The sequence below is a fragment of the Sitophilus oryzae genome, unplaced genomic scaffold (assembly GCF_002938485.1).
Source record: "Sitophilus oryzae breed Bouriz unplaced genomic scaffold, Soryzae_2.0 scaffold_1536_pilon_pilon, whole genome shotgun sequence".
Classification (NCBI taxonomy): Eukaryota; Metazoa; Arthropoda; class Insecta; order Coleoptera; family Curculionidae; genus Sitophilus; species Sitophilus oryzae.
In genome coordinates this window covers 1,626,199-1,651,284 of record NW_022146210.1, presented here as the reverse complement: position 1 = coordinate 1,651,284, position 25,086 = coordinate 1,626,199, and the positions used below count along the sequence as shown (strand labels likewise).

The following is a 25,086-nucleotide window of genomic DNA, read 5'->3' as shown; positions in this document are numbered from 1 at the left end:
AACTTCCAAATAATACGCTAACAGAAGAAACTCAATTAGACATGGTATATGGACTCCTACATAGAAGAATACGTGAAAAACTTTCTCGCAACAAAATCAACAACTTCAACGAACTTCTATCCCAAGCTAGACTAGTTCAAGAAACGTTTGAACGCACCGACTCACGAAATGAAAAGACAAACGTCCACGCAGACAAAGATAAACGTCCAAGATGTCTGTATTGTCGTAATTTTGGCTATGTAAAAGACAACTGTCGCAAGCTGAAGAAAATTCAGTCAGCAGATTCAAGAAATTCTGTACCACAACCAACTGCTTCAAGTAACGTAGATACAGGTGCAAAATCCAGTGTTGCCGGATCTGCATTAGCTCAACTACTATTAAAAGACAATATACCATACATTATCAAGAACGACCTTGAAATGACACTTGCTGATGGTATTAGAAGAAAAGTTACCGCCCATATTTTTGACATTGAAATCATATTTCATGGTAGAAGTGTTCCTATAGAGATGTTAGCTGTCCCAGAACATCAAAACAGTCGTACATTACTAGGTGTAGACTTCATTCACAAGGCTAACGTTATCCTTGATATTCCAAACAAGACATACTTCTTTGGTGAAAATCCACATGAATGTTACAACTTTACCGCAGAGGAGTCTGTTTCGCTAGTCTCAGTCAACACTGTAACCTTTTCTCAGATAATTCTACGAGACGAAGAAGGTAGTTCTTTGCAACCAGAAGAAAGGAAGAACTTAAATAGTCTCTTACAAGAAAATCATACAGTCTTCGAGAGTAGTAACGAACCAACTCCATACGCAGAACATTGCATCGTTTTGACAGATGACAATCCCATCGCAGTTCCTCCATACCGAATGTCAGAACCGAAGAAGATACAACTCAAGAACGAACTTGACAAATTGCTCGAAAATGGTACGATAGAAGAATGTGACTCACCTTACGCCGCTCCAGTTGTTTTAGTACCTAAGAAAGATGGTGGAATACGCTTAACTGTAGACTAAAGTTACAGTTTAAACGCCGTGACGAGACCGTGCCAAGAATCGATGATCTGCTTCATGAAGCTAAGAAAACAAATTACATGACTACCCTAGATCTAAAAAGCGGTTATCACCAGGTTAATGTCAAAGCCTCAGATCGAGATAAGACAGCTTTTATTACCCCTTTTGATACGTACAGATATATCAGAATGCCCTTTGGACTTTCCACAGCGCCTTCAACGTTTCAAAAGTTGATGGATCGTTTCAAATCTGGAATACCTGAAGTTCTCCTATTGGCCTACCTAGATGACTTAATCGTCATTTCCTCAAGTTCTGAAGAGCATCTAGCTGATCTTCAGAAAGTATTTAAAAGACTTAACACCTTTAAACTGAAACTGAATAGGAAGAAATGTTTCTTTTGCTGTAAATCTGTTTGATACCATGGACATATTATTTCTCCCGAAGGTGTACAACCCGACGACTCAAAAGTTGAAGCGATAATGAAGATGATGCCGCCCGAAAACGTTAAGCCGTTGCTCAGTTTCCTGCAAACTTGCTCTTGGTTCAGGAGATTTATCCACACTTTTGCTGAAGTATCCAAACCGTTGTCGATGCTTATGAAAAAGAATGCAACTTGGAATTGGAAACTACCACAACAAGAAGCATTTGATCAGCTTGACAAAAGACAAGTGTTGCTAAGTTCAGCCCCAATCCTACGTCAAGCAGATACGAAGTTACCATATATACTACGCACTGATGCCAGTAGCTATGCTCTGGGAGCATGTTTACTCCAGGGGGAGGGCGCAGACGAACGACCTGTTGAATACGCATCAAGATTGTTAACAACCGCTGAACAGAACTACACCACTACAGAACGAGAAGCTCTTGCTATTGTTTGGGCAATCCAGAAATTTCGCGGATATGTAGAAGGAGCCACAATTCTTGTTCAGAGCGATCCCAACCACTACGATGGCTTATGTCTTTGAAGACCCCAACCGGACGACTTGCTCGTTGGGCTTTGAGCTTACAAGCGTTCGATTTACATATAGATTACATAACTGGAAAGAAGAATGTAATTGCCGACACCCTGTCCAGACCTGTTCTTGACGAGTCACCTGATTCCATCAACATGATTAGTGTTGATATGCCTAGTAAACCCGCTAGTGACGTTAGAGCTGAACAACTAGAAGATCCAGAGCTTCGTAAAATCATTACTGACCTAGAATCCTCCGCCACTAGTACCGACTTCAAGAAATGGGCTGAACGTGGATATATAATGTCAAACGGAATTCTATTTCGTTATAATCCAGATATTGACGAAGAAGAACCGCAACAAGTAATACCTTCTAGCCAAATTCCTCATATCTTACCGGAGTACCATGATTTGGAAACCGCAGGACACTATGGTATTGAACGTACTTACCAACGCATTGCACGAAGATACTATTGGATTGGAATGAGAAGAAACATAACCGATTATGTTGGACAATGTATCGAATGCAAAAGGTATAAACCAACCAACTTAAAAGCTGCTGGTCTCTACAAACTCCGATACAAGCACAAAGATTTGAAGTTATTTCCATAGACCTTTTTGGTCCTCTGCCAGAAACTCATGATGGATATCGTTGGATCTTTATTGTTGAAGACACCGCAAGTAGATGGACTGAATTGTTCCCATTAAAAACTGCTACAGCTGAGGCATGTGCACGCTGCCTGACCGATGAAATAATTCTTAGATATGGAGTGCCCAGGAGAATTATTAGCGACAATGGAGTACAATTCGTAGGCTCTATTATGCAACAATTAGCCCACTGTTTAGGATTTAAACAATGTTTAACACCTGTCTACCACCCAGAATCCAATCCTGTCGAAAGAAAGAACAGAGATCTAAAAACGCAATTAGCTATACTTACCTCAGATGATCATACATTATGGATAGACAAATTACCTGCTGTAAGATTTTCCATGAATACCGTAAAATGCCAATCCACTGGATACACAGCAGCTTTTCTTACATTTGGACGTGAATTAAGAACCCCAGATGACGTAAACCGTGATATGCGAGTTATAGTCCAAACCGACAATTTTGTACCGCAAATCACGCCTTATCTACTTACCTTAAGTAATACTCTGCACGAAGCACGAGAAAACCATGAGAAGAACCAAGATCGACGCACTAATATAAAAAATGAACATAGACTACCTTATAATTACTCAGTTGGAGATAAAGTATTAGTGACAACTCATGTTCTTAGCAAAGCAAGCAACCAATTCACATCGAAGTTTGCTCCACGACGTGATGGCCCTTACTTGATTCAGAAGATAGTGAGCCCTACCACATATATCCTTAGTTCCACGGATAAACCGGATCAACCACTGGGAAAGTATCACACCTCAGCATTGACCCCATACCAGATCTCGGAAGAAAGAAACCTTAGCCCTCTTCAACCTTTACGTAATCGAGGCAGACCACCGAAGCTGAGTTCCGACAGTTCCCACACCCCGAAGGACACAACGATTCCTCAAAATGATTCCGTAGAACAAACCCCGACATCAGCCGAAGATCCCTTTCCGGCCATCCAACCGAAATATCCAGAAGAAATGCATCTGTTGCTTCACCCGCGAGGACGCCAGTGTGGTGCAAAGGGGGAGAATGTAACACAGAACTATTATATAGCGCCCCTCTTGGACCGGACCGATCGGACGAGTCCATTATCAAGAGAGTGAGGGACAGTAGGAAGAAGAATAACATATGATGAGTATCTTAAGTAGTGTGAAAGTATTGTCACGTAAAGTTTATTAATAAAAGTGTTTGTTAAATTCTTCGAGTTTTGTCACAAAATTTATGGTTCGACACCCCACAAAATAAATGTAACGGAACCCCGTCACAATATTTTGAAAATTCTGTGGTTCAGCTGCAATATAAAAATTTTCAATTATTAGACTCTGACTAAGTATTCTATTTAGATTATTTGGTTTACCATCAAAGAACGGAACACAGTTTATATATTCTGGTTTTAAAGATATTTTAACGTTTAAAATTAAATTTTCTTCTCTAAAAGTTCTTAAATTATTAGGTACACTAGGGTCACTTGAAGGCGTTAAATTTAAATTTTGTAAATTATTTATATTTTCGAGCTCAGACATTAAATTAAAAAATTGCACTTACATTAATATTTTGATTTGGTTTGGTTTGGTTTGGTTTGGACAATACAAGACATTAAATTAAAAAATTGCACTTACATTAATATTTTGATATTTTGATATTAAACACTTTATATCGTTTTTAAGAAAAAAAAATGTTGTCCGCAAAAAAACAGCCCGTAAAAAATATTTGTATAGCTTAAACGTCAAATTTAGTGATTAACACAGCCACTGTGACTTAAAAATAGGACATGTGGATATCTGTTTCAAAAATTAAATTTTCCGAATGTTATAATAATGGCTGTACAGGGTGTCCCATTTTGGTTGAAATCATACGGTATCTCCGTTATTAGTGAAAATGAAAGGATGCGGTTTGCACAAACCTGTCCCACTTTTTTGTCAAACGAAAGATGCTGTAAACAAAATTTTCGTAGCCCTCTTTGTTTCTGAGCTACAGGGTCTTTTGGAAATTTTTTTTTTTGGGACACCCCCCGTATCTCTGTTATTGCGAAAGGTATCGAGAAGGTGAAAACTGTTTATTGTAGAACTTTTTACGGAGAATACAGTGGTATAGTCTTTTATTCTACGGAAATAATATTTTCGAAGATATGAACTACAGTTATGTTTTTTTTAATGGAACAGCCTATATATTTATAAATTATACGATTTGGCTTGCCATAAGCATAAAAAATAATAAATTGCATAAGCATAAAAAAGATAAATCAATCTATATTTATTTTCACTATTTACTGCAATATTTAAAATTTTTTATTAAAATATCATATTTATTAGTAGGCCATGATTGATAATAAAAGAAAATAAAGAATTATTAAAAGTATACTGCTATCTGTCTGTATTTTATTTTAGGGGCCACTAATAATTTTTTTATATATTATTATTATTTTATATATTAACACTTAACTCTCTACCGCTATTTGCAAATCTTGGAAGATATCGTACCGGAACTTTTAGATATTCCTGTAGCTAATTTACGTGAAATACTTTCAGCAAGATGGGGCTTTCCCTAACAACTTTGAAAATATTAGAATTTTGTTAAATTATTATTTCTGAAATCAATGAATTGGATCCAATGGACCTATATGATGATGTCCCTGATTCTCGGATTTATCCGTTCTCGATTTCTGATTTTAGGAATTTTTAAAATATGAAATATATCGTGGCAACTACTACAATGTCGAACACCAGGAAAATGCTTTAATAATGCAAGCTTTTAGATAATTGCAAACCCATCCCGTTATAATAAATTCCGTTATAAAGAAAGAAAAATATATTCAAAGATTCAGTGGTAACAGTTCAAAAGTAAAATATCTATATCAATCCCAAATAAAATTTTAATGTGTGTATGACTATTTTAGTAAATACTATTTTGATTTTTATGTTATTTATCACGGCCTACTAATAATGAAATTATTTTTAAATATTGAAGTAAAGAGCGAAAATAAATATAGAGTGATATATATTTTTGAGAAGTTCATAGCAAGACGGATCATATTAATAAGAAACATACAGGGTGTTCCATTTGAAAAAACATAATTTTAGTTCATATTTTCAAAAATATTTTTTCCGTAGTAAAACAGACTACGCCACTGTAATCTACGTAAACATTTCTACAAGGATCAGTTTTCACCTTCTCGATATCAACCACAATAACGGAGATACGGGGCTGTCCCAAATTGCAAAATTTTCAAAAAGACCCTGTAGCTCAGAAACGTAGACTGCTATGAAATTTTTTTTTACGGCATCTTCCGTTTGACAAAAAAATGGTACAGGTTTGTGCAAACCGCACCCTTCTAACTTCACTAATAACGGAGATACCCTATGATTTCAACCAAAATGGGACATTGTGTACATGGAAATGAGCGATTAAAAATTATTATTAATCATTTTTTTTCAAATCGAAACCCAGTTTTTTAGTTCACTTGCGAAAAGGTTTCTCAATTTATTACTTTTTGACTCTTTTTTTTTTGTTAAAGAAGAGGGGAAGCGATTTACCGCCGAAGTGTGGGGTTCGATGCGAAAATGCGATACTAAAGAATAATACCCACTAAACCCCTCTCCTATGCTAGGCGTGGATGTCGATCGCCGTGAGGCATACGGAAGCATCCACTCCTACCTTTACTCGTCATTCCGTCGACACTGAATCGCTCTAGTTCTTAATCTTAATCTTGATTATCACAAAATTGATTATCACTAACAGGGGCCCGTGCAGGACAATTTACACAGATCTAACACGTCACGCGGCCACTACCTTGTCCACTTCCATAAGAATATCGAGACACAGCTTGTCAACAACCTTCCAGCAATACTCGGCACGCAGCATAACCGTGATGAGGCTTCCCTCAGTCAGAGGTCCTCTGATGGCTTCCGTCTCAGTTCTCAGTGCCGCATGTCGGTCGCATTCCAGTAGTACGTGCCCGGCATCTTCTATATCCCCACAAGCTACGCAGTGAGGAGAGGCAGCTTTTTCGATGCAATGCCTGTAGGCAGCAAAGTACCATGTCCACTCAGAAACTGCACCAAGCAGTAGGTCTCTCATGGTCTCTCCGTAGCCATGGACTCAGGTCTGGTATCCAGCGCTGAGTCCAGCCGCCCCGATCGCTGCATTGCCATCTTCTGTTCCACAGCTCCAGGAATTTTTTTTTTACCTTGATAGCACTTTTCTCTAGCCCGTAAGATTCGCTCCTGTATCGAACTTGTAGGTAAAGAGGCATTATCCCAGCGAGTACTTGTAGTGCTTCTGTGGACACTGTCCTGTTTGCCCTGCTTACATACAGGAGCACTGTCTTCTGTGCCCGGTTTAGAGCGTCAACATTCTTTGCCAGCTTTAGAGCGGTTTCGGCCCATGCGGGTGCAGCATACAGCACGGTAGACGCGTGTGCAGTTGGCAGCATCCTGCGTGCCCAATCGCCGGCGCCACCATCGCGCGGCCTGAGCCCTGTTAGATCTCTTGCACTCTCCTCTGCATTCTTTGCCTTTGTCTGAGTGTTGTAGACAAAGGTCTAGCACACTAGCCCTAAGGTCTAGCCAGACGCCCAGGTATTTAATATTATCCTTAATTGGCACTTGTACTCCCAGAATGTTGACCTCCAAAGCCCCTACCAGTTTTGCTCTGCCGGTCAGTTTGTAAACTCCAGCCAGCTCCAGCTTTCTGCTTTCTATCCACTGCCTTATCTCGGCGGCTACTGTTGCAAGTCTCTTGGCTTCATCCAGACCTTTACCTATAGACACAATGGCTAAGTCGTCCGCAAAGGCTATCGTGTAGACGCCACTTGGTTTATCGATGGCGAGGACCGGATCATACATGATGTTTCACAAAAAAGGTTTTAAAGCTGACCCCTGTGGAACTTCCATACTGACTATCTTACTGTAACCACTCCCAGTAAGAACCACCCATTTGGAGAAATAACTCTTTATGATGTGGAGTAAATATTTCTGTATTCTCCTTTTCTCCAGCTCTTCTATAATTATGTCCCACATGGCCGTGTTAAACGCATTTTTCACGTCCAAAGCTACCATCAGGCAGGTCTCCCTGTGCCTGTATCCACCAGCCTTTGTGCTCTCAGCTGCAAAATTGTAACAGCCTCCACGGTGGAGCATCCCTTGCGAAACCCGTACTGTTCTGAGTTCAGTTCTTGATTATTAGCTGTCATATTTTCCTCCAGTCTGGTATGGATTATACGCTCAAGTAATTTGCCCATCGCGCTGATTAAACAGATTGGTCGTAGGCCTCCAGGCTCTCCTGGATCTTTTCCCGGTTTGGGAATCAAAACGACTCGTGAACTTTTCCACTGATCAGGAAAACGTCCCTCGCGCAGTAACTTTGTCATGGCCTCTGTCAGCTCTTCGGGATAATCATCTGCCAAAATCTTTACCTCCTCTGCAGGAATATTGTCAAGTCCTGGAGCCTTGTGGGTTTTCAGGGTGGCTGCCGCGATTTTTATCTCCGTTCGTTCGATGAGGGTGATATTATTTCCATCAGTTGAATCTAGCTCCCACCTAAGATTAAATAAGAAATAAAGTAATGGTTTATATTTTATTTTTATGTAGCATTCAACTAGAAACTTACAAAAAGACTAAGTTTAATAAACATTAATGGTCAGGTTTGCGCATAATTTTGGCATAAATATTACCCGTTCATCTTTTCCAAAGCAAATTGGAATTTTAATTCAAGAAAATGTTTCAGAATATGAGAATATTTGGTGGTAGCATTTACCTTCATGCCACTACAACACACTTTATATAGGTTATATAATTATGCCATTTTATATAATTTATTTTTCATATAATATAACATAGACATTTCTCTTAATAATCTTTATGTTTTCACTAATATACCGGATTATAACGATCTCGTTGAGCACAAGATATTTTTGCAACTAAAATAAAGAATAGTAAGTAATAATTTTTTTATTAAAGGTCAATGCTAAAAAAATAAGTTATTTTTATAATTGTGCTTTTTCCCTTCTGCAACCCATTAAAGAATAAAGGGGAAGAAAATAATTCAAAAGAACTTTTTGGACCCATTAATATCTGTAAAGGTAGAACGTTGTTATTAAAGGAGATAAATAACTTGAAAACAAAATTTCGACGTGGCTACCAAAAAGCTCTCGATAGTGTTTTCTACTTAGACATAGTAATTACAGTCTGTCACTGTCGAAAATTAACGACGACAGTATCAGAAAGTTTGAAAAACTTTCGAAGTTTTAGAACATATTTTTTTGAAAAACTGTTAGACGCTTGTGTAAAGAAACAAATACATTTCATGTTTTAGAAAGCCGGAGAGAAGCATAATTATTTCTTTACAAAACTTTCAAAACTCTTAGAGAGTTAAGTATAATTTACTAATCTTAAACAAACAATTGTTATTCCTTTGTACCTAAAAAATGTTTTCTTGATAATTGCATGATTATTAAAAATTATAAAATGTCAATATTCCATGTAAGTTCTTTTTTAAATTATCATTATCTTATTACTATTTTCAGAATCTCTGCCAACAAGTACAGCGGAACATTCTAGTGCCACTACACAACATAGTTCACTATTACAACAAGCACAACAGCAGCAACAGTGGTCGCCACTGCCTTTAGAGCAACGCGAATTAGACACTCTGCATACTGCAACTATACCACCTTATCAATTTTGGCATTCGGAATTTCGAAATAAGCAACCAGCATTCATAAGGTAATTTTACAACTATATTTATTTGGACTATTCAATTAGAATTTACTTAAAAGTACGGAGAAAATAGAATACTGTAATAAAAAATAACTTATATAAAATATGAAAATTTTCATATTTATTTAGTACCGTATGATCGAAAAAGAACGATGTCAAAGACGGCTGAGGAATGAAAGTCGATGATAAGTTTAGCGAGGTTGGCTCTAGATTTCATTCGTTAAAAATTGACATAAAACCTGACAAAAACTACCACTGACTGTAGAAAGTATAAAAAACGATAGGTTTTAAGACACACAAATCTAGAAAATTATTTTTTTTCGAATTTTAAACGACAAAATTTAAAAATAATTTTTACTGAATATAAAAATTAGGTACAACCTTCTTAAGGCCAACTGGCAATAAGCGCCATTAAATAATAAGAAGAGTACCAGCCAAGTAAATGACGTCTAGGACTTGGCATCGTGAAATTATCATCGATTGTCATTCCGCAGTTTTCTTTGACGCCGTTTTTTTCTCTTCGATCTTATGGTATTTATCGATATTTAAAAGGAAAACTGGCCCTCAGCTAGATACTTTGTTAAGTAACTCAGAAATAGAAATCATCAAATAAATACAATAAGAGGTTCCTTTGGCATGATTTTATAAGGAAGAAATAATAGAGTTAGTGGGAGATACATTTAGGTGTCAAATTTATTTTTTATTTTTGCGATTTTCAATGCATACTAGGGCTAGTGAAAGATAAATTCAGATTTCACATATTATATCTTGTAACTTAGATTACGAATTTGGGACTATTATTTTATAGCACAACCGTTTGTTTTGTTTTCTTTGTACGATTTTAGATAAATTTTGATGTTTTGTAATATAAAAATGAGTTTACATAATTTTCTATCGTAAGTCGTCTTGTCTTAAATATGGAGTAGCTATTCATACTTTGCATCACTTAATCCTTCCAAAATATCACTTTTTCCTTTGTAGTGTCCTAATTGATTCAGCATATATTATGCCGTCACATAACTTGAAAACAATAACATTAAGATAAGAATTTACAATATTAGATGTATCATCTCTGTCACCATGTGAATAGCCAGTTAAAAATAGAAATATACCAATTTACGACAAAAAATAGTTTAACTCTGGGTTTAACTACTTAATAAATAATTTACTACTTATAGTCCGGTCGAGATATTAAATCCTATGAGTTTTTTTAGGGGACCTTCTTTTTTTTTCGTTCCTGAGATATTTAATTTGAAAATTTTGATTGTCCATTTTCTGGATATACCCTTTTGAAAAATAATCGTTTTTTTTAATTATTAACTTTTTCCACTTTTTTCGCCTGTTACGGTTAGAAGACGTAAATGTAAGAATTCTTGCGTAATTGTAAGAATTCTAATGCGATTTAACCCCTATTTTAGGTTATATTGTATTTTTAAAAAATTTGCTTAAAATAATAAAATGTGTTTTTATTTTTTTCTCACCCTGTATGTACTTTTTTGACAAACCGTGGATACTAAAAAATTTCACTAATCTTTCTTTTTGATCCACTTCTCAAAATCTTTTAAATCGGAATAAGTGAAAAAGCTCGATTTTGGCCTGGAAATTTAGCATTTAGATTTTCATAAGAACAAGTAGAAAACGATTTAAAGTTGACATTTTGCCAATATCGAAAAACTGAAGTATCTCGGAAGCGGTAAGTAGATAAACGACCAGTGAGACATTTCCTGATAGAGCTAGTGGAGCCCTATAATTGCCCCATTTAAACTGTATTTCGAAAATTTTCAAAAAAATTCCCGGCCAAAATCGAGCCATTTTCGCTTATTCCCACTTAAAATATTTTTTTGGGCCAGGATTTTCATAATTTGTTAATGTACGGAACTCATTTCATTATGAGATGAAGATATAAGAAATTTACTAATAAGTAATAGTGAATCATTACAGCATAATATTAAAACTATTATTTTATCAAACTTTTCTGATATGATATCTATCTATCGCTGTCTAAAAGAAAAACTGCTTCTCAACTGAATATTTTGTTAAGTAACTCGGAAATACAAATCAAATAAATACAATAAGAGGTTTCTCCACTTGTCAAGTACCGGCACTTGAATTCCTAAAGCGGAAAGCTTTTCCTTGTTCAATTTTGTTATTTTGGGAAAACATCTTTGGCACGGTTTTCAAGGAATAATAGAGCTAGTGGAAAGATACATTTAGGTTTCAAATTTATTTTGTACTTAGATTAAGAATTTGGGACTAATATTTTAAAGCGTGAACACAATCGTTTCTTATCTTATGGAATAATCAACAATATTTCTCTAATTTGATACTTTGTTTACGCGTTTCCCTTGTACGATTTCAGATAAAATTTAATATTTTGTAATATAAATTTGATTTAAACATTTTCCACCGTAAGTGGACCTGAGTTTTGAGTATTTAAAAAGCGAAATTATATATGAATATAAGCAAAATAAAAACCTAATTCACTACAATATCCCAAGATACTTTACTTTTCCACTGGACGCGTACTTTGCTAACCATGTTAGCATTATCAGCAGATGTTTAAGGCGATAAGATATTCCCATTGGTATTTCATACATTTTACATTAATGTTACAAAAGGAATCAGCTGATTAAAGAGAAAAAATGTTTTCGCAAAAAAATCAGCTAAACAGTTAGTACAAGAACATATGAAGGGGCCAATGACTAACACTCGCATTTCACAAGATATTCATGAGATAATTAGCCGTATTCTTGGAATTCCGAGAACCAAAAAATGTGATCCATTAGAAGCATTCATATTAGAGAATGATTGAGAGCAGAGTGTATTATGTTTCTCCAAGCAAAAAACATGGACAAACAGATATGGAAAAACTTAACAAAATATCTGTGTGTTCAGTATCGCAAGGCAATTTTTATTTACAATGCTGAGAACCAGTTTGAGAAACGTGTGTTCAAAAATATATGTTCTTGCAATGCGGACTGTAAAGACCAAGTGAACGTCTTGATAAACATGATGAACTAATATACTGTGATACTAATACTGGGTGAGTCTAAATATGAGCAAATATTTTCAGGGCTGGCAGATCTCCATAAAAGAAACATATTTTCTCTTTCCCGCTCTCCAAATAATTGCAAATAACCAAGATATTATACTTTGAAAATAAAAAAAATGATTATTCGTTTAAATTTTGATAACCAATGTATCTTTTCTGTGCTTTCTCTTTTGTAAATTTAATCTATTACCTATATTGGTATATTATGAAGACATTATGTTTTTTAACTAAAAATTTCCAAATAATTTTTCAAAAAATTCCAAATATTCAAAAAGCTCATAGACGTCGGTCGAAATATATTACCCCTACAAATATTATTTAAGAGGAGCACTTATTGCACTTATGCACTTATTTAAGATTCACCGTGTATATAAACGCGTTTTTTTTAAAGTTATCTGAGTTAAGTCATTTTATATTTTCATAGGTAACGGTTATTTTCACTTATTATAATAGATTCATCATCAAATTATCTGTTGTTTTTATTTTTTGTCCATTTGAAATAAGTAGTCTCCTAGACTACACGTTACCGACTATGTCCAAAGTTGTCACGTCTCCCGGTTTAGGTTTAGTTATATTCTGTTTACAATCAAAACTTTATAGAAACATGCATTACTACGTTAAGAGATCTAGAAGAAAAGCCACATTCTGCAGCTTAGATGCCGATTTCCCTGCATAGCAACATAAATTAAGTCCACTGCAAGAAAAAACAATAAATTAAGAAACGTTAAAATGCTAGCTAAATTGTTATCAATGATGTTTAGAGGTGCCTTAAAATATCCGTAGCGGCATTCAGTTTCCAGCCGCATCGACAGTCTCGATAGGTAGTAACTTCGGCTGCGCGCAGGAAACTCGCGATGAGATTGCCATAAATTCTTTTTTGATTGCCATAAATTTTGCCTTTCGCAGACGACGCGTAGCTCAGGTGATAAAGCGTCGCCTAATAGATAAAAAATCATTTAGAAAATGATGGAAATAACAAAGGTAAAAAAAATCAAAATACTTACTATTATAAAACATGCATTATAGGAAAACTATACGGTAAACAAAACACTCCCAAATAAGTATTTCCTCAAAAATATCGAAAAAACCTACTTAACTAACCGGGACTTCTTAACTGGGAAAATTGTCCAGTACTTGTAAAATTGTTGCTATTTTGTAGTGTGCTGCGACCGACTGAGGGCGAGGAAAATAGATTTGATTGTTATGATATTGGAATAGACTTATGAGGATTTTTAGTTACTGAATAAAATTTTAATGAAAATTTAATTTCTATTGTTGTCGATCCAAAATAATATATTTTTTTTTCGTTTTTATTTTTAATCGGATTAGGTTGTGTCCTTTTTTTTAATTTCTCGACAAAAGAGCAACTCTCTTGGAGTCAGTTAGACGAGCAACTCTCTTGGAGTTGCTCTCTGAATACAGTCAATGTAAGCGTATTTGCATTGCTGCATTGAATTTTTTTTGTGATTTTTTTTGATATGGATGTTTTTTTAATGTACGTTATGTGTCAAATAAAAGAGGAATATCCACTCTATCCGTATATTTATATCAATGACAAAGAAAGACCAGATTTAAATTGTTCTGGTGATGCAAATAAATTTTGCGAAACGTGGACAAATTTAAAAGAAACGACCCTTTTGTTTTTTTTTCGGTCCTAACCCAATTAAAAAAACAGTATATATTTAATGAAAATATTGTCAAGGATGGAATTATTCGATATATAAAATAACATATTTAATATTAATATATTTCGTAAATTAATAATTCGATTGAAAGGAAATATAAAATAATTAAAGTTCATTGGCATTTACGCAACAAAAGTAAAGTTTTAAAAATCAGAGTTATAAGCATAACTGGCAATTGCGAAAATATTTCCTTTCAATATTACGAATTTATAAAATCATCAAATCAGCACTAACGCGGTCATCGCACCGATAGACCAATAATGCTGATTCGATGATTCGACGTAGCGAACCAATAAATACAAAAATGTCACCTGTTGGGGGGACAGTCGATAGTCGAGAATTGATGTTAGATAAGGTCGCGGTCGAGATTCCGGCATTGACGTTACACTACCCTGACACTACCCTCGAGCCAGTGATGATGTTCGTCCATAAATATAATATGTAAGTACATATTTAGTTTTATAATTATTTCATTATTCGTAAATTAATTAAATTAATTATTAAATTGAATCATCTGTTTTATTCCGCTATGCCCCTAGTCATAACCCACAAAATGGGCCGTGACATATGTGGTGGAGGCGCCGGGTATCATATGTCATGGCCCATTTTGTGGGTTATGACTAGGGGCATAGCGGAATAAAACAGATGATTCAATTTAATAATTAATTTAATTAATTTACGAATAGTGATATAATTATAAAACTAAATATGTACTTACATATTATATTTATGGACGAACATCATCACTGGCTCGAGGGTAGTGTCAGGGTAGTGTAACGTCAATGCCGGAATCTCGACCGCGACCTTATCTAACATCAATTCACGACTATCGACTGTCCCCCCAACAGGTGACATTTTTGTATTTATTGGTTCGTTACGTCGAATCATCGAATCAGCATTATTGGTCTATCGGTGCGATGACCGGTGCGATGACCGCGTTAGTGCTGATTTGATGATTTTATAAATTCGTAATTTTGAAAGGAAATATTTTCGCAATTGCCAATTATGCTCTTAACTTTGATTTTTAAAACTTTACTTTTGTTGCGTAAATGCCAATGAACTTTAATTATTTTATATTTCCTTTCAATCGAATTATTAATTTACGTAAGATATATCAATAAACAATTAGCGATGTAATGGGTTTTGCGCGCGCTGGCCGACTGCCGCCGCTGCGCCGAGATTTCCTATACCCTTGTATATATGACGTCATGGTGTGGCAAATGTAGCATTTTAATTCGATTTGGGCTCCCTTATATAGGATAACAGAAACATTTTCAATGTTAAAATACATAGTTTAGGAAATACATACTTTTTTTAAAAATATCAGATTTTCTTTTCCATAATTTGGAAAAATGTATTTTTTGCTGTTATTTGATTAAAATTAACTTATTTTTATTAATAAAATATTGTAGAAAATGTATATTTTTAAGTAAATAAATACTCATTTATTGTCTAACAGGAAATCCCCAATTTAATGACAATTAAGGATAAACGGTGTACACTTAAAAGTAAAAAACCTTAATAACAAAAGAAACCAATATAAGTAGAAGTACAATATAACTACAATTAACACTATAATAAATTATAAGTAATATTAACAAAATAACGTATTATTTTTTTTCCTAATAAGAGATATATCTTACACATTACATTATTACTGTAATTTTTTCTCGATTTTGATTTTTTTAGTTTAAAGACCTTAACCCATACATGTGTGCTAATTTTTGCATTACGTTCATCAGACCGAAGGAAACAGCCATCCGACGACCGATTTCCGGGATTTATCCCCATCTTCAAGCCGACTTTGCTGTATCCTTCGATCTGATAAACAACCTGCAGAAATCGCACCTGAGTACCAAAAGTACCACTACAATGACGAGAGCTAGATGGTTTAAATATAAAATTATCAATTATCAATATCAAAAATTTCAGAAAACTCAAACTTTTTAAAAAAAATTTCTATATATTTCCATTGACTGAAACTAATTATGTATGGTTAGATGAAGGGTAGAACCTGTGTTCTAGAGCTTCTTCTTACCTGTTTCTAAAATTAATAGTTTCTCGTATATTTAAGAAAAAGCCTTCAATTTTCGATTTTCTTGACATACCACCGTGGATTTCTTTTTTATTTTTCAATTTTTGACTTGAAATGTATAAAAGGTCAACTTACCTATTATTAACAAACGACCATACTTTTTTCATTTTCATTAATTCTTACTTTATTTGATTTAACTTGGAAAAGTACAAACCGTGCAATTCCAGGTACATATTAAAGAATTAAACGCAATATAAAAGTAAAATATTATAATAAAACATAAAAAACATAAAAATAATATTAGTAGTCCTAACAGACAGCAGTATCCTACAGGCTAACTAATATGTATGGTTATTTGTAACGTATAAATATGAGCTCAAGTGTGGTCATGAAAACGTATAGCCGTAGCTATAAAAACAGAGGTCAGCAATACGCCGGATCTAAAACCATATAAAATAAAGCATATTATTTGAAGCTGCCATATGACTATAACCGACGTGATTATCTTTGAACGTAACTGCGAAACTTGGCCAGTATAATTTATTGAAACCAATAACAATTTCATCTTGACATTATTTATTCAGAGAATTTTCAATATGAACTTGCACAGTGATATTGGATTTTCGAACCATATTAGAAAATCTGAAATTTATCCTATTATCTCAACAATCAATTCTCCCTAGAACATATAGAATATGGATTTTTATATTAGTGTTTGATTTTTCAGGTTTAATTTCACGTTACCGTGGGGTGCGAATTTTGCAGTATACGGAAGAAGGAATGTAGCTCCAAGCGTTACCCAATACGATTTCGTGGAATTTGTAAAAGGTGGACGAGTAGATCATCGACTAAAGAAGAGAGATATTTTAGATCAAGGTGAGTATTTTTATATTGACCAAAAACTACATACATCTAAGTTAAAACAGATAAAACTATTACCATTTTATTTCGATCAAACATCCTTTTCAACAAAAATCTGTGGTGACAAATTTCTGCGGATTGTGTTAAATCTACGGCTTGTGTTTGAAAACGAATTATGTTATTGTTGTTATTAATAGTTTTTTGGGGTACATATAGAAACGGCATTGGCGCGGCGCACTAAATATATGTGTATGTATATTATTTTAGTGAAAATACATAGATTATACCATTCAAGTTATTTTTATTTTTCTAGTCAAATTAGATTAAAATTTATTAGGGAATATATCATTGTCACAACGCTGCTTCAGAAGATCTTTGGTTTCTATATATTTTTTTAAAATGTGTTTACTATGAATAGAAAAAGCCAACTTTTGACGGATTCATTCAAGTTATATTTAGCGGTGTTGCTGTGCTATGTTTGTGAGCTTTTGTGTTTTTCAAGTAATTTTTGTCTTCTTTGCAAAAGAATTGTTTAAAGTTTCTGTATATATATAAGGTGGTTTGTCAGTGCTTAGTTTGCAAAAATGTGTACTATTCTAGTAGGTTATTACAAAAAGCATTATTAAAAATAAAATCATACATATACGATTTTTATGGACTTCATACCTTGAATTCGCATATACCATAATTCTAATAGAGACATCATTATAACCATTCATTACAAATTTGATTGTTGATAAAAAAACAGCACCAAATTTAGAACAAAAAGAGGGACATGCACATAGAACAGTATTGCCATATTTATGCACCCATTTTTTAGCTTATAAAAAAGCGTTAAAGTGTGTATGATTGCAAAAAAATGCAGTTTTATGAATGGAATATCGTGTTTTCCCTTTAGTCTTTGATGTCTTTGAATAAAACTATTAAGAATAGATTATATCGACACAATTGGAGCAATCACAGAGATGTTTCAATAGGTTTCAATACTGAGTTGAATTCTTCTTGAAATGAAATGTCAATATAGCTGAGTTCTATACATTTAGAAGAATGGGACATTTAAGGTTAAATTATCAAAAGAGAAACATTTGTTTCAATTGTGTGAGACCTGTCAAATTTTACGAATGAAAGGAATAGAGAGTGGCAACTTAATATCCAACTTATATTAATTTATGTATTTAAATTGCGGACCTAAGACCAAGAATAAATTCCAATTAAGTTTACTAAAGGTCAAAAACTATCAAATAACAATATCAAATATCGTTTATACAATTAATACGACTAACTATAAGTCATCAATGAAATAAAATTTTGAAGGACTTCTATGCAATATATTTCAATCTATTCGTCTTTGTTTACATATATGTGAATTTTTCGTCATGACCCTCGACTGGATACAATTTTCCGAACCGACTACGTTTGTTTTAATCATTTCGGTATGTAAACTGAATATTCTGTAGAACTAATTGAAATTCAAATTAAGCAAATATCATTTGGAACCACATCGAAATTTTCAATAAACTAATAGAATAACTTGAATAAATATTTTAATAATGGCTTTTAAATTAATTAAAATAATAATTGATTTCTTTTGAAGAATAAGGCTAGTTGTAGAGGTGATACTAGTAATTATGCATGGTTAAAAAACGCAGAACAACTATCACAGCAAGTAGTGTTTAATTTAAAAGCGACCTACTTGCATGCTATGTTTTTCCAGTGATTATAACTTGTAACCACCATATCTGTTAATGGCTGCTCGTAAAGCAAATTTCATTAGTCTTGTCCAGAATGAACGATATACACGAGATCTGCCTGATTTCGTGTAATTTTCTGCTTAATGATAGGTTTTCGTGTTAACGAAATGAACGAATTAGGCCTACATGGATATGTGACGCAAATATAAAATATATTTCGTGGGCATACTGCCAAAAGTGACCAAGTCAGTTATTATCATTTCTGGATAATTGATCTTGAAAATTTGTAATTTTTTTAATTATTATTTTAAAAAGTTTATTAGAGATTAGATATTTAATAGAGATTTTAGATTTTTAAGATGCAGTCAGTCGTTCATAATTAAGTATTCCAATTGCATTTTATATGTTGGTTTTCAAAATAAAATTGACTTGGTCATTTTTGCATGTACAATTTTGTTCATATTACAGACATGGCCAAACAAAAACACTTTTATTTAATAAATGAACACAAAAAAACAGTTTATTTCTATTTTTTACAATAAAATAGTTATAAATGCAAACAATAGCGAAAGGGGTTTTCTATTTACAGCTAAAACTAATCCGAATCCGATTCGGACCAAAATAATGGCTCTGGTGCTACATCCTTCTTTGTATTTTCTGCTGGGATAGACTGATACCAGGCATGAAATTCGGAAGGTACTGCTCCCGTCTTACATAGTTTTAAAAGGTCCTGTTTTTTCACATTTGAAATTGGAACCTGTTTAGTATACAATCGTGGTATTCCATTTGGCATGACAAGACTGTTTACATTGCGACTACAACGTCCAGCTACGTTAAGCATACGAAACTCTGGATCACTTAATTGTACTTAAACATTATAAACTGAGGTTTAGCTCTTTCATATCGCATACATTTAATTTTAAGCCAGTTAACACGTTCTCCACTTTCGTCCATGGTTCTGTTTTTGTCCATGGTCATTATACTTTAACTCTTGGGTATTGTAAGGGTCACTTTTTTTATTTCGGCCGCGATTCGAACGCGCCAGTCGAAAAACGTTCAACCAATCATGCATAGTATAAACAAGAACGTTGTTTTTGTCATTCTCTATTGCACTATGCATAGAGTCGACTTCCATGTAGGAATGGCCAGACTCTAAAAAATTGTGCTCTATAATATTTAAAGTGCTGTTTTGTACTATGAATAAAAATAAAGCGGCAATAAACTGATTCCTGTTCTGTCCGCTACAGGTATCAGAGAACAAACTTATTTCAGTGACATTATCTGGCAAATTTTGTATCCAACGGTACAGACATGTGCCTATTTCCGAACTACCTCTCTGACCATTAATCTCAGTCCACGTGTAGCAATGGGATTTCTGTGAAGCTGCCTCGTAAATTGTAAGATTATACGCATATAGCTTTCTGCTATAGTACATTAGTGAAACATCTGAGGATGGTATTTGCAGAACGCTCTGCAAATCAAAGGTGACACTTACGAAACAATCATCAGTCATTGCACGCTCCTTATCTAATTTTTTTGCATTGTTTGCTTCGTTTCTTCTCCGAATATGACATTGGTAGTTTTCTTTCTATGTCAGCTGATTTTTCTTTCAAGTAGTTCGCACATGTCAAGCACTGGTCTTTTTCGGCTTGAAAAAAAAGACAAGTTAAAGATTGTTGCAAAATATGCGGCGGTAGGTTATTTGGGATGCATATTCCTTATTTTTGTTTTTACAATTCTCAGCATACAAGGCGTACATTTTTGAAATAGACAAGTTTGCATCTAAATACTCTCGTTTAGTCGATGCTCTACAATAATGAGAGGCCATAGTCGGAAAACTTCTTATGTGAGCATTGATTTCAGCAATGATTTGTGGTTTTGTTTTATTAGCAGGCTCTTTTTTACCACGTTTATCGTTTGCAGCAAATATTCCTGTTTCATTCACCCCAGAAAATGCCTTGTCTACCGGGCCATGGCTAATGCACAAAGTTTGCAGAAAAACATTTTGCAAACTCTAACTTTGATACCCGCTTTTAAAAAATAATAATACCGGCTACTAGTTTTTTGTACACCTTTCCCAGATCGAATTCTTCTACAAGCAGGTTCTTTGCTTGAAACACAAGAGAGAATAAAGTCTTTTTGGCGATTGTAATCTAGTTTCCAAAATTCGGAACATAACAGGTCTCTAAGTGGGTCATCAAAATGAAGTGAGCATTTAAACTTGCAAGAATTGCAATTCGTGACTTTAGGTTTCTTTGCTGCTCTAATTATTCCTTTGGATTCGTATGGCAAACGCGATTTTCTCTTCTTTTTATTAATATTTTTTTCCAATGTGGAGGATCAGCTTTTTTCCAACGGCACATTCGTTTTGATAAGGGAGTATCGCTATCAGAACTTGATTCTATGTTTGATTGGCCCCCATTATCACTCGGGATATAATTATCGCTACTGCCTGCCGAAAAGTCCGAACCATCGTTTTCATATTGTGTAGGAACATTTTCCTGCCTTAAATGTTCATCAATAAGGGCATTACTTATCGTACTTAGGCAATCTTGCGTTGCACTAGAGCATAATGAACCTAATTAAAAAATGTTAAGTAAGTAAGGAAAAAGACAATCAAACTAAAAGTATTTACCTTCGTCAATGTTGCTTGCCGCAGATAAAGTGGAGACCCTTTGGACGAACGATTTTGAACAACACGGTTCTAAAAACAATACGTGTTATTAGTAGCTGGCCCTATTTCATCCTACTAAAAAACTTTTAAAATGCACCGCCGGTCTACAATCCCAAAATATTTTTTCGAGTTCAACATAACCTCAAAATAGGTTAAATCGATAATAAAAATCAATAACAACTATAAAATTCTTACCTTCATTATATATATTTGAAGCAATCGTTTCTGAACTATCCAAACACATTTGCACTAAAACTTTTCCTCTGGAAGCCATATTACAAGCACAATAATTTCCTCAGATTTTCTTATGCACGTGAACACACTGCCTGGACATTAAAAAGTGACCAAGTCGTAATAGTCATTTATCACTGTCTGTTAGGTATCAAGCTTGTTGGAGAAGTGAAAAAATGACCAAGTTAACATACTCATTTGTGCCTGTACTCAACCTAAATACTTTGACTTGGTCATAATAGTGTTATTCGTGTGGAGCCCTCTATGTGTTATATTTTGACTTGGCCACTTTTTCCAGATATTCCGCTGTAACTTCTGACTGACTTGGACATGTTACCTTAAAATCAAGAAAAAACTGACTTGGTCACTTTTGGCAGTATGCCCACGATTTATGAAAATAATTTTGTTATGTACATAATGTAATTGTGTATTTTGAAAAAATATTTTAAATAAATATATAAATAATCGCGTATAATTGCAACAAATACAAAACCCAAACGCAGAGCAAAATAAAACCAGCATATTAAACAGTTTAGTATCAAATTAAAAAAAAATGGTAATAAAATATTAATCATTAGAAAAGAAAATAGAGAAGTATAGAAAGTGGTAGAAAATTAAAAATCGTGATTGAAAATCCTCCCAAGATTTTCTATCTTTCTACAGAATTATATAAAGGCGATGATCTGAGCTAATAGCAGAAACATTTAAGATAACAAAACAACGTTGGTTGATGGGATCGTCTACGGGATTAGCAACTACAAAGTCAAAAGTTTATTAATTCATTGTCTGCTAACTTTAAAAATCAAGTAGAACGGATGCCCACTGACCAAACTGTTAGAGGGAGAGAAAACTTTTTATATCAAACTTCTATAAAGGATGTGTTCTTTAAAATTAAGATAAAAATTATATGGTCGCAGAGAAAATCCGAAAGTAACTAGATTGTTTCTTCTTCAGATTGACAGAATCTACACATGGCTTCGTCCGTCAATCCCATTAACATTAGATGCCTATTCTGCTTACGATGGCCTCTTAGTAGACCCATTATAGATTTGACTGCTACTTTTTTTATTTGAATCTCTACTATGAACTTTATCGCCTGTCTCCGCCCTGGTGAATTTTTCCAACATTCTAGAAATTTGTCGGCCACCCACCGTTCTGTAGCCATTCTTATAACCGCTTTTGCAACGCCACAGGTGACAAAGATTCTGGGCTTATAAATGGCATTGACGAGTCTTGTTTGGCCATTTCGTCTGTCTTTTCGTTACCCTAGTGACCGTCGTGCCCTGTTACTCAGGCTGACGTAATATTGCTATGCTCATATAATGTGTTTAGAGCACACACATAATCTCTCATTAGGCTAGAATTGACTTCCGTGGAAACGAGTGCCTTTAGCGCTGCTTGCCTGTCTGTGTCGTTTGCAGCAATATTATTTCTTCTACACAATAGTGGATTGCCGTTATTATTATAGTCTTTACCATGGAAAGGCATTTATTGTGTCGACCCAAAAATATTCCAGCTTCTTCTGCGTATGTATACCAGATTGCCTCAACTTGCATGAGTACACTTTTCATCCAGTCCTCCTGTCCTAGTATAGTTATGTTAAATTTGTTGTTAACCCCCCCCCCCTATATGTCCCTATTATCCCATATGTTGCAGCCTTGTCTGACAAATTTTATTATTACTAATGTATTCATTAAAAAATATTATAGGAAATATTAGCTTAAAATATGTCTATACCTCTGTGGCGGATTCATGTTTCCAAAAGAAATGCTATGGGTATTTCGCCACTGTAAGAAAATCTACAAAATAAAATAGTTATTTTGTGTAAACACTACTGCGTTAATCCAACGGAAAATAATTGTCAGCAGTGGGTTACTAATAAACAAATTTGCATAACGGACAAAAAAAATGCTTAACGTTTCGGAAAGCATATCTCTTTCCGTCGTCGGAAGCAAAAAAATATACAAAGAACAAAGAAAAAAAACTAAAAAAACTAAACTTAAAATATCTAAATGCAACTTATCTATATGCATCCGAGAACACTTTATTTTTTTTAAACAGATACGTATACAAAAACCGTTGAAGTTCTGTTAAAATGACATTATATCAAGTTAAACTTCAAAATTAACAATTACTACTTGATAACAATTACTTTATAAGGTAAAACCAAAAAGTTTCCAACTTTCTGTATGATTATTTTTAATTTTTACGTATGTTATATTTATTGATGTTATGTTCTTTAAAATCAAAGACGCGATTGACATACATTACTAACATCTACAGATGCATGAGCAATACATTTATTTTTATTAGATTGTATTAAAAAGCCTCTTTTATTTTTATTTTAGAGACTATCGCTTCTTTCATTATAATTCTTGGAAATAAATATTTTTTTTGCGAAATACACATAGGACTTATTTTTGGAGAAATATTAACATGTTCTGTTATAACAAATGTTTAAATAGATATATATTTCTAGGTATGTAAATAATATTGTCGGAAAAATTCAAAAGATATACGAAATTGCTGGTAGAGTCGCTAATTTATGTTCAATATTGGACGAACAAGACGAAGTAGCCGAGCATAAATCTGTTTACGGTAAATTTCCGGCAAATCGATAGCCGCCGCAGCTCGTGGTTGTGAAAGCTTTTATCTATATTGGAGCCTCGTTCTTTTCAGGAGCGGAAGACGGCGAAGCGGAAGACCTGCGTCCATTATCTCAATTCATATTCCCTTACGAAAACCGCAACTCTCGCAAGAGCGACGTTTTGGACAGCATTTCGAGTTCTTACGAAGGTACACGGAAAATCCTTGCCGATTCCGAGCCCAGGGGACCTTACTATATACCCCACGATATAAAAATAGATTACCGTAAGGATTTCACTTCCGCCGCCACCGCAGACCTACCCCATCCGACTGTTGAAATAGGTAAACTGGTTTTATAGCGTTTTCCTTTTAAGTTAAATTTCAATAAAATTGTCTCGGGTAAAAGCTATGTTTAGCCCCTCTATCAACCAGACAAACAATACTTTTTTATAGTAAAATATTATCTTTATAAACGGCGTCAAAGAATCTGGGGAGTAAAAATCGCGTGATAATTTTCGTGATGTCCTAAGTCATTTACTTGGCCTGTACCACTAACTCCTAGATTTTTTAAGAGTTACGACATGTATTCTTCTTTAATTTTTAATGGAGCTTATTGCCAGTTCGTCTTAAGGAGGTTGTAATTTATTTTTATATTCAGTAAAATGTTTTTTAAATGGTGTAGTTCAGTAAAAAAATAATTTTTTGGAAATTGATTTGTGTGTCTGGTAACGTTATATCCTATTTTAATCCTTCTATAGGTGCAATTTTTTGTTACAAATTTTCATTTTCTGGTAATTGCAGTCTAGAAAGAGCCTACCTCGCCAAAATTAATATCGATTGTCATTCCTCAGCCCTGTGACCCAGATTTTTTCAAAGAGGCGGTGCAATTTAGTTATATTATGAGACATAATTTTAAAAATTATGTAAGACTAGAAA

General features: G+C 34.2%; 2 protein-coding genes across 2 annotated transcripts in view; one reads left to right on the top strand and one right to left on the bottom strand.

Annotated features, from left to right (window-relative positions):
* The window catches only part of LOC115878913 (teneurin-a-like), a 173,942-nt gene that overhangs the window by 92,653 nt on the left and 56,203 nt on the right, over positions 1 to 25,086 (top strand). The window contains exons 4-5 of the mRNA XM_030895523.1: positions 9,143 to 9,341; positions 16,835 to 16,983. Of these exons, the coding sequence (XP_030751383.1) occupies positions 9,143 to 9,341; positions 16,835 to 16,983 (348 nt within the window). The remainder of the gene's footprint in view (positions 1 to 9,142; positions 9,342 to 16,834; positions 16,984 to 25,086) is intronic.
* LOC115878865 lies at positions 20,692 to 21,891 on the bottom strand. The gene is made up of 3 exons (XM_030895485.1): positions 21,529 to 21,891; positions 21,295 to 21,363; positions 20,692 to 21,237 (listed from the first exon to the last, which is right to left on the bottom strand). Exons 1-3 carry the CDS (start codon positions 21,605 to 21,607, stop codon positions 20,927 to 20,929), a joined length of 459 nt encoding a protein of 152 aa, XP_030751345.1. The 5' UTR covers positions 21,608 to 21,891; the 3' UTR covers positions 20,692 to 20,926.

What these genes read in the sequence shown, in the direction of transcription:
- LOC115878865 (XM_030895485.1), bottom strand. Translation starts at nt 21,607, where the DNA reads ATGGCTTCCAGAGGAAAAGTTTTAGTGCAAATGTGTTTGGATAGTTCA. An exon ending in TTCAAATATATATAATGAAG is followed by an intron (nt 21,364 to 21,528) that starts GTAAGAATTTTA and finishes TATTGTTTTTAG; the next exon opens with AACCGTGTTGTTCAAAATCG. An exon ending in GGCAAGCAACATTGACGAAG is followed by an intron (nt 21,238 to 21,294) that starts GTAAATACTTTT and finishes TTTTTTAATTAG; the next exon opens with GTTCATTATGCTCTAGTGCA.